Source organism: Salvelinus alpinus, chromosome 25 (genome assembly GCF_045679555.1).
Source record: "Salvelinus alpinus chromosome 25, SLU_Salpinus.1, whole genome shotgun sequence".
NCBI classification, from domain to species: Eukaryota; Metazoa; Chordata; class Actinopteri; order Salmoniformes; family Salmonidae; genus Salvelinus; species Salvelinus alpinus.
Genome location: NC_092110.1, coordinates 17,884,839 through 17,895,456, shown reverse-complemented (window position 1 = coordinate 17,895,456; position 10,618 = coordinate 17,884,839). Strand labels below are relative to the sequence as shown.

At 46.9% G+C, this 10,618-nt stretch overlaps 1 protein-coding gene across 2 annotated transcripts; it reads left to right on the top strand.

Annotated features, from left to right (window-relative positions):
- The first annotated feature begins 1,531 nt into the window (after window positions 1-1,531).
- On the top strand, window positions 1,532-9,759 carry LOC139553509 (pecanex-like protein 4). 2 transcript variants are annotated; one of them, XM_071365919.1, is made up of 11 exons: window positions 1,532-1,736; window positions 2,421-3,187; window positions 3,316-3,495; window positions 3,677-4,215; window positions 4,301-4,401; window positions 4,499-4,621; window positions 4,834-5,194; window positions 6,877-6,980; window positions 7,073-8,181; window positions 8,324-8,510; window positions 8,696-9,759. In XM_071365919.1, the coding sequence occupies exons 2-11, from the start codon at window positions 2,490-2,492 to the stop codon at window positions 8,945-8,947; spliced, it is 3,654 nt and encodes a 1,217-aa protein (XP_071222020.1). In that variant the 5' UTR covers window positions 1,532-1,736; window positions 2,421-2,489; the 3' UTR covers window positions 8,948-9,759. The 2 variants fall into 2 exon arrangements, with proteins under 2 accessions (XP_071222020.1, XP_071222021.1); XM_071365920.1 differs by having other exon boundaries at window positions 1,532-2,213.
- Window positions 9,760-10,618: the final 859 nt, after the last annotated feature.

Sequence of the window (10,618 nt, the reverse complement as noted above, 5' to 3'; positions counted from 1 at the left end):
ACCAAGAAGGAGAGTGATGGAGTGCTGCATCAGATGACCTGGCCTCCACAATCACCCGACCTCAACCCAATTAAGATGGTTTGGGATGAGTTGGGCTGCTTTTCCTTCACTCTGCGGTCCAACTCATCCCAAACCATCTCGATTGGGTTGTGCTCAGTATATGTGGGAACTCCTTCAAGACTGATGGAAAAGCATTCCAGGTGAAGCTGGTTGAGAGAATGCCAAGAGGGTGCAAAGTTTTCATCAAGGCAAAGGGTGGCTACTTTGAAGAACCTAAAATCTAACATATATTTTGATTTGTTTAACACTTTTTTGGTTACTACATGCTTCCATGTGTTATTTCATAGTTTTGATGTCTTCACTATTATTTTACAATGTAGAAGGTAGTAAAAATAAAGAACAACCCTTGAATGAGTAGGTGTGTCCAAACTTTTGACTGGTACTGTATAGTAATGGTCTTGTCCTATTTTGCCTCTAAAAACAAGGGGTCCACCCCCACCATCTCATTATACCTAAAGGACTTGTTGTTTACTGATGACTGTTTTAAACATCAGCTGGTCAGTGAAGATTTTCATGAGATGAAGCCATTTCCATCCTGTTTAACCCCAAATTATCTCTTTGAAATAATTGTTGAGGGCAATAACAAAATCTGCTGTGAGTAGTGCTTTACTGACACTGTATGGAATCACCCCCTTTTACACATCTACAACTCCCAACATCTTGATCCTTTTTGGCCTTATCACAATCCAAATCCCTGCGTCTCAGAGGTGGCTCTCAAACAACCCTGAACTATGAGTTGATCTTGACCCCAGTGAACTGACTACGGTCCCTGTTTGTATACAGTAATGGGAATGGAAATCCCTTATTAATTATCACCCATCATAATACTTAGCTATACCTATCCATAACCCTATGAGCACAATATGATGAAAAGACGTTGAAAAGACGTCTTTCAACCAATTTTGCTCTCTGGGTGGGAAGGCAAATAGGAAAAGAGCAGTTCAATGCAAACATCAAGAATAACCCCTGCTATATGACATATGTCATCCTATTATTTATCCCATGTCTGAATCATTCTGTGTATGTATTCTTGGATCAGGAAGCAGTTAATATTTAGATTGTTGTGTCAAATAGACCACTGAACCAGTGGAGGCTGTTGGGGGGATGGCTCATAATAATGTCTGGAAGGTAGCGAATGGAATGGCATCAGACACCCATGTGTTTGATGTAGTTGATACCATGCTATTCCACTCCAGCCATTTCCACGAGCCCGTTCTCCCCAATTAAGGCGCCACCAACCTCCTGTGTGCTGAACAGTTGGCTAGACACTAGAGAATACTGCTTATATAATTGATGCAGCCAGATGTTAGGGTTGTTGTTTGAGTTTCGTCATGGTATAGGTGTGTGTGGGGTGGGAGCAATGACTGTAGGCTATGAATGGGTGGAGAGGATGGATAGGTGGAGTTTGTCAGATTTCTTTTTCACGGCCACTCAGTACACCAATTGGTCGAAAAGTGCAAACCCCGCCTATCCTAGTTGGAGCACACGCCCTCATCTTGTTGTGGTTATGCTTTGTTAGCCAGCTACTGTTGTTAGCTAGCTAACTATCGTTGGTTATCACAGGGAAAGACGCATTTAGCCATCTTTTTTGTATCTTAACAAATTGCCATACTTACTATTGAAGATGAATAAGACAGCCGTTTGATTCGAAGGATATCCCTTCTCTCAATTCATAGGTAACGTTAAGTAACATAGTTAGCTAACGTTAGCTACTATAGGCACTGCAGTTTGCTAGCAATATTGGTAGTTAAATCTGAACATCTAGCGTTATTCGCCTGCTACAACGGTAGCTAGTTAATGTTATTGCGTATTTCAAGTAATATTCACTAACCTTGTGTCTGACATTCGCCAAGTAGCTAGTTAGCTACCCCCATAGATTAATGTAGCTAGCTTATATTATGTTTTATTGGTAACCCTGTTGCGCTAACGTTGCTAGCTAGCCAGGTTGCTAGCCATCATTGTTTACATTTCTGAGTCAAGGTTACTTCGTTTATACAACATCCACTGTAGCTATGCAATAATATTGACCTGACTACGAACTTAGTCACCACTATATACCACCACTAATGACACAGCCAGGCAGCCAGCTCTCTTTGTCAGCAGTTGAAAACTTAGCTAGCACACCTGTTGACAACAATGCATAGCCATGTTTGGTAGGTTGAGGGAGTTTGTTCCATTTAATTATGTGTTGTTGTTTTTTACAATACATTAGGTGTTTCATGATATTCTACATTGTTTATCAATATTTTCGTAATATACCTGGCATTGGTGTTTATTCAACTGCTGTCTTTGTATTGAGTACATTTGATCTCCTGCATCATTAATTTTATGGCAGACAAATGACTCAAGCTGCCTCTTAGATCTTGTCCTATAGGATGACACGGAGGTGTACTGCGGCTCCGGGGAGATGACCTGCACCCCCCTAGGGCATGGTCAGGATGGGGCCAGATGTGCCCCTGCTCAATGAATACAAACAGGAGTTCTTCTGGAAGCGCTTCCCTCAGACGGTGCTGGGGGGTCCGCGCTTCAAGTTGGGCTACTGCGCCCCGCCTTATGTCTATGTCAACCAGGTGGTCTTGTTCTTGACACCATGGCTGTTAGGTGGCATTGGCACACTGCTGTGCCAGCTGCAACTGCTGGAGGAGCTCCACGCTGCCATGCTCTCTGGTCTGCTCATGCTTGGGGCAGCAGTGGGTGTGCAGGCTCTGGCACTATACGCTGCCCGCAGGAATGGCATGGTGGAGCGGCTGGGAGTGCCCAACATCCTGGCTGATGAGGAGGAGGTGGAGTTCACCCACTGTGTAGGCCCAGAGACGGTGAGGTTCATCGCCCCGGGGAAGAGGTTTGGGCTGAATGTGGTGCTTCACACCGTGCTGGCAGGGGCCCTCTGTGGCCTGGGGACATGGTATGTGCTCCTGGGCAGGTTGACTGCACTCTATGGCAGTGTGGGTGTAGCCTTGGTGGTATTTGTCCTGAGCTGGGTGACTCTGTGTACAGCGGAGTACTCCCTTATCGTCAACACGGCCACAGAGACGGCCACATTCCAGGCACAGGACACCTATGAGATCACCCCACTCACCCGACCACTCTACATATTAGCTTTCATAGCTGTGGACCTAACTGATCGGTAAGATAGAAATAACAAAATTGGCCTCAATGACTGTTCTGAAACTTGTTATGGATACATTTTCAGAGATTATTCATGACATTTTGTGACTCTTTGCATCTTGATTTTTTCCCCATGCTGGTATCCAGATTTACAGGTCCAGTGCCAGAGCTCCAGCTAACCAGTCAGGTGCTTCATGTGGTGTTCCTGGTCCTACCTCTGCTGTGGGCGCTGGGTATGTTGTCACCACTGGACGCCCTCCTCCTTTGGGGCATGGAACAGGCTCTGGTGTTCGGTTTGGGCGGCTCTCCCATGTCCAGTAACCTTAGGTATATTTTCCTTGCTACATCAGTTGTTTTTGTCAACATTTACTTTGTCAACATGTAGTTACATCTGATTATACTTGCCACTGATTAGGTTCCCTGAGATCTTTACCATATTCCTGTTTCCTTGGCATGGTTGAGCTTGAGCAGCTCTTCTCTGACTGTGTGCTCTCTGTCCTTCCTACAGATTGCTGGGGATGTTCGCCATGTCTGTATGTGTTACTGTTTGTACCTTCTTCATCCCGTCCACCTTGGGTGTAGTCCTCTTCTCGATGGCCATGGGGTTTCTGCTTAGTTTGGATCTCAGCCAGTTTGGGACATATTGTGGAGGAGGGTCCAGGGGAGCCTGTGGTGACAGTGGATGGCGTAGGGGGGCATCACCTGCCCCTCCCAGCTGGTTTGGCTGGCGGCTGGGCTGCAGTGAGCTGCTGCTCTACCTGGGGCTGCTGCTGGGGGCCATGACTGAGGCAGGGCTCTTACATCACTTCCTCAGTCCCTCCCAGACCCAGAACTTGGCCAGGGGTTCTCAAGATGCTGTCAGTTACCTCCTCATCACCCTTTTCATCGTCTGCTGGGCTCTCCGAGAGATCCAAGGAGCCTATGTTTTTGGAGGAGTGTTCCTCAACCCCCTGTACCCAAGAGGAATGGCCAATGTCCGGGTGTTCAAGCAGCGGAGCAGGGGTCTCCATGTGGCTGGGGCTATCAGGAGGGTGCTGCTCAATCTGGGTGAGCTCATATTTTTAATATAGAGCTTGCCCTGTCATTACTGTAAAACTATACATGCATCTTATAACTTTGTTTTACTTTGCAGTGTCTCCCTTTGCAATGGTTGCTTTCCTGGCTCTGGATGGCTCTGTTCAGCAGCTCCACACAGCCTCTCTCAGCGTGGGATTCACCCGGGCCTTCAGAATGGTACACATGGATTCTCTTATGTAGAACCTAATCCTCAGACTGTTATTAATATGATTTAGGCCATGATGATTGAGTCGTGGGTCTCTGTGTTGTGCAGGTGTGGCAGAGCTCTGAAGATGCCCTGCTCCAGATGGTGGTGGTGGTGTCAGTGAGGCTGGCTGCAGGGGACACCAGACTGCCTGGGTGGGACAGCGTGGGCACAGGGGTCCAGCTCCTTCTAGTAATAACATATTCCATGACTTCTGGCATAGAGCTAGTTAGGCATGACATTTAGTAAGGTCACAGGTTAAACATTGTCATGCTTAAGTCATTGATTCATTGTCTAGTTGTTGTTTTCCCCAGAATGTTTTTCTCCACTGAAAACAAAATCAAAGCAGTACTACTGAGTCATGGTTCAATCACACTCTTTACATCCCTCTTTGCCCTACCCAGGTGGGCCTGCTGAGTGATAGGCTGCTCCAGTTCCTGTCCAAGCTGAAGTTTGCCCTGGCCGTGCTGGTGACCTCCTGGACAGAGAAGAAACAGCGGCGCCAGTCGGCCGGGACCCTCCTGGTCCTGAACGCCTCCCTGTGTCCTCTGCTGCTCTCTGTGGTGGTCCTGTCAGCCATGCTCTCTGCTCCTTTGCTGCCCCTCTTCACCCTGCCCATCTTTCTGGTGGGCTTCCCCAGGCCTCAGCGCAGTTGGCCTGGGCCCGTGGGCACCGCCTGCCCCTGTCCAGACTCCATCTACTACCAGCAGATGAGTGGGAGCCTGGCCTGTGCTCTGAGGAGCGCCTTTGCCAGGGGATCACTTGGTTAGTGGGTCTCACTCTTTAGTTTTCTCCCTCTTACTTTCTCACGGTCTGTTTTTCTTCTTGAAGGTTTTTCCCAGTCATTGGTGCCGTTAAAGTGCTTTGATATAACTGTTTAATCATTTCTAGACATGGCTTTGTGTGTGTGAAAATAATGTAGCTTATCCAAGATTTTATCTTTTTTTTTGCACAAAAAAAGAAAAAAACGGACATACGTTGGTGTTCTGTTCTTACTGCTAGTGGTTGGAAAATCCTTTTCCCAACAGTAGGGTAAAAGAGTAAACTGAAAAAACCTAACGCAGTATCTCAATTAAATGATCTATGCTTTATTGTGAAATGTATACTATTTTCCATGTTACTGATAGTATACATTTCACAGTACAAAGCCTAGATCATTATATTGATATACATTATGTGTTGAGCATATGTTCTCAAGGTGTTAATAGTGCTCAATCACAGTGACACTGAACTTTTAGATCAGCCGGACAGGGAATGTATGCAGATGAAATAGCTGGGTGGGGGAGCCTCTTATGGTTTCAGATGAGTCGCTCAGTAGAGCCGCCCGGTATAATGCAAGCTTGCAGGATCCAGTTGTGCTTCCCGTGAAGTGATCTGAAGAAAATCACTCTGATCTGTGTTAATTACATCAATGTTTCCACACCGTTAACCTCGTAATACTCTTAACCTAACTGGAGCCACTTCAAACATGTTGTTCAGTGCTCTATTTTCTGTCAGGAAGGGGGCAAGGAAAAAACAGCAAGTACAAGCTTCATTATTTATGGATTGACGACTCAAAAGAGACAAACTGCTACAGGGATGTCATCACTCCATCTTATTGTTTTCTTGGCTAGCTGGGGGTGCCTGAGCTGTGATGTATAATTTAGGCTAAGCGCTTGTTGGGTCTTGATACACACAGTAGAAAGAGGAGGGTTTGGAGTGTAGTGTTCTCTTTTTTTCTTTGCCCCCTCTGTGACATTGGGGGCTGCGCATCAGTGAGCGGGAGCGGAAAACGCACAGCGTGTCACTTCCCATCACGAGGCGGCGTCTGACTATTCCGAGACGTCGCTATGGGATATGACATTATCCTTGAGCCATGAGAACACTAGTCAAACTTGAAACAAAGCAACCGTCGCTCTGCCACTACCATTTCACAAAAAACATCCTGTCCTTTCTCCCTTCTGTTAACCAAAAATGAAAGGCCCCTTGTACAAAGTCTAAGAAGAATGAATATTTAGAGACTAGTGGAAAGTCCAGGGCAGAGAAGGAATTCAATATTTAGATCTCTGTGCAGTCAGGCGGTTTAAACTGTATCATGACCTTCCTGTACAACTGAAATGGTAAGCATCAACCTGCCGCTCATCCGGCAGCCAAGTTATCCACAGAGTCAGCCGAGAGACTCACTACTGATGCTAAATGAAAGGGCTGTGTGACCAGGAGGCACTCGTCTATGTTGTATGGACTCCAAGCTTTATCATCTCCAGACCACAGAGGACATCATCTCTCTGACTGCATGACCTATAATAATAAATTACCACTGGGATGACTGGGACCAAATCTAACACCACTCAAAGGCTGTGATGAGAATATGCTATGAGTAGAGTCAGCCTTGTCAAAAAGCTTGGCTGGGGGTAAGTGTATGAAGAAGCTGATAGGCCTAAGCTTGTTTTCTTTCCTCCCCTCGTAAGGTGCTCTGACTCCTGGCTCCCATTTCCTGGGTCGCTTCCAGGACCGTGTGGTTTGGATCATGATCTTAGAGCGAGGATATGGCTACTGTACTGTCAACATCAAGGTAGTGGTTCTTTAAATGGTTATTTGTTTGAATCACTAATTTGGGGTGAACAGGCAGTGTAGACAACAGATTTGACGGTTGTTTTGTTTCAGGGTCTGGAGCTGCAGGAGACCTCGTGCCACACGGTGGAGGCTCGGAGGGTGGATGAGGTGTTTGAGGGGGCCTTTGAGCGCCCTGAGCGGCTTGGCCTCAACCAGGGGATAAACCTGCACTGGGGTAACGCCCTCACCCCATGTGCTGCCCTGCCTGTGCACGTCTACTCCGACGCCCGCAATGTGCTTTCGGGCATCATTGACTCGCATGACAACTTGAGGAAGCTCCAGGATGACTTCCTGAAGGCCCTGGTGTGGCTGCTGCTGAGGAACTGTGTCCAGAGACTAAAGGCATTCCCCTGGGGCACTGAGGAGGGGACAGAGGGCGGAGGCAGGAAGTCCCAGTCCTCCCAGCTTGGCCAATCGACTGTCACCCAGCCTGCGGAGGCTATCATGGTGGAGTCCAACATCTCCTCTCTCAAGTTTAGACGGGACAGCTCCAGTTTGACCTCCTTTGGGGACTGGTCAGATGAGGATGACCTGTTTGGGCCTCAGCCGGCCAGGCGGACAGTGGCGTTGGTGAGTACGGAGGCCCAGCTGGGACACACAGTGCTCCAGACAGGCCCCTCGCTGCCAGGCTCTGTGGAGATGGACAGTCTGTTTGAGAACATGGCCCTCTCTGCCCTTCAGCCCTTGCAACCTCTGGGTTTGGGTCTGGGTCTGCCAGCTGTGGACAAAGGCAGGAACCCTGAAGTCCCCCCCACAAAGTCCTCCGGCACCTTGGCCCATGAAAACTTCAGTTGCCCCCACTCTGAGCTGTTCAGCCTGCCCCCTGGGTGGAGGACAGCCCCCTTGTTACCATTCCGGTTACAGCAGCTCAGGCCTTTGTTCCCTGAGGAGTGGTTTCGGTTCACTTTGGGAAGGTTGGCGCTGGCCGTTCAGGACGACGCTTCGGAGGATGTGGTCAAAGCCCTGAAGGAGGATGGGGGGCTGAGGGACCTCCATGCCCAGGTGGCACTGTCATGCCTCATCTCCCTGGGGGCAGAGTCTGCCTTCACCAGCCCCAGCTATGTGTACAGGGTGTACAGTGGGGACGTGCCTTGGACAGAGGGGCTGAAGTGGCTCTCTGAAAACAAAGACCTTTACCAGCTTGCACTTAAGGCTTTCAGGTAAAGAGGGCAGGGGTGAAACATGGGTGTAGTTTGTGCCCAACTTAAAGAATCGAAAACTTGCAAACTGGATGTGTGTTATACATATTCAATGTTTATATCCAAAGCTTGTCCCTGTAAGTCCTGATCTATTTGCTTTCAGGTACAGTTTCAAGCTGCTGTTTGATCAGGCGAGTCTGGGGCCCATGGAGAGTCTTGATGAGCTATTCAGCACCCTGGAGGAGTATGAGAGGGACTGGTACATCGGCCTGGTGGCTGAGAAAGGCTGGCAGGACAGTGTCCTACAGGAGAAACCTTTCCTCTTCTCACTGGGCCATGACCTCACCATGGTAACCTTACTGACCGCACTGTTTTTCTTGTTACTAAGTAACTCACTATGGTAACCTAACAAACACATGTTCTTTGGATTAGCCATAAACTTGGTCTTTGTTGGTAGCATGTATTAAGTGGTCCTGTCTTTGGCAGTGGTCAGTACAGTAAGTGACCCCTACCTGCTTGTCTCCTCTCTCCACAGGGCACTTACACAGGGCGGGTTCTGTCCCTGCAGGAGCAGCTGGTTCAGGTAGGCCATCTGAACGGGGAGGGGGTGCGTGGCCAGTGGGCTAACCTGTCCTGGGAGCTGCTCTACGCCACCAATGACGACGAGGAGCGCTACAGCATCCAGGCCCACCCCATCATGCTGAGAAACCTCACTGTCCAGGCAGCCGACCCCCCTCTGGGGTACCCCATCTACTCCTCCGTCCCACTGCACCTCCCCTGCTTCTAACACCCAAATCTCGTCCTCTCCCTGGGACCTTCAGACTCCTCTGCTGGCCCCCTATAAACACCCTGTCTATGGTTTGCCCAGCTTTATCACTGGGTAGGCCCTATGTTGTGGCCTGTATGTGTAACCCGCCTATTTCACTAGGGTATCCTAGGAGGGCACCTATAAGGCAGATCCAAACAAATGGTTTCATTCACAGCACAATACTTATGTTCAAAATATTTACGTAACTTTTCTTGTACGAATTACCAAATGTGTGGTACTAGTTCAAACAATGAAATGTGAGTGTTCTGGGAAAAATCTATATTTACAAGGGATACGTTTGTTCTGAATTATCATTCACATACTCTGGAGCAAAGAGTTATCACTTGTCAATGAAATGTTTTCTTTTTGTACTGTAACGTTAGTTGCAAATGTTTTTTGTAGTTTGTTTTTATCCAACTTATCCGTTGTACTTAAAGTGATCAGATACAACCACCTTCCGCAGAAGAAGACCGCCAACACAGTGCTCCCAATTACATGATGAACTTATCTTAAATATTTTCCCTCAAATACTGCTATGTAATGCTCCCAACGGCAAAAAGGGACAACGAATTCGCTTTTTCGAGGATGTGCCTTGGGTTGGACTTTGCAGTCGTTGTAATGTGGTTAGTAATTTTTGATGCCATCCTTTTGTTTACAGTTCACTTGTTTACAGTTGAAGACAAAATTGTATTTGTCATGTTCTCCTGTATATACTGTTTTCGTATACTGTGATTTGTGTATGGTGTGTAATTGTACATACATAAAATAGATTTTTTTCCCCCCAAAAGAAACCTGATCTGTTTACTGGAGATTTATCAGTGCTATAGACATTCATTACAGATTTGTGGTTAGTGCAATACCTAATTATACTTCACCTTCCAAAAAAATATCTAGGACTAATTAGAATTAAGATTATTTTTCCGTCATCCCTATTCTTCTGCCTTGTAAATAGCGCTGCCAGCCTTTTAAAGCTTCCTAAAATATTTTCCTTTCACCAAAATAGAAGAGGCAATTAACCCATTTCAATGTGGAGCTCAAGCATTAGGAATGCAACAACATCATTGAAGTCCTCTTCAGGAAGTCTTGGGGTTTGTAAAGTAAGCAGAGTCTGCATCCTGTAAGAGAGTGCTTCATTTAAAAAAGAAAAAGATTTTTAAATGCAGATAGCCGCAGCGTTTTATGTCCTGGGAAGATACTGTCAATCAAGAAACAAGTTGAGGCTTTTGATAAAATATTAATGGCATCTGCACACTAAACATGTTAATTAAGTTGCCTTTGTGGAATGTTTAATGACACGTTTGACAGTGTGCATTTTCTTTCCATCTTATCTTTGCTTTATCTTGGCCAGGTCGCAGTTGTAAATGAGAAATTGTTCTCAACTGTCCTACCTGGTTAAATAAAGGTGAAATATATATATATATTTTTTATAATTCTTAGACATACCCGTCTTGAGCATTTCTACAACACAACTGAACCAAAGGGTGACATTGTCCATCCAAACCCTGACACTAAAATGTCTGGTCAGTCAGAACATGACCTTTCTGCGTGGCCCTCAGCTGTCACTGTCTGGCAGAGGCCACCAGACGTAGTGGTCAGTAAGTCAGTTAGTGCCGCTGGGAAGCAGTCATGCTCACTGCTATACCCTGGGTT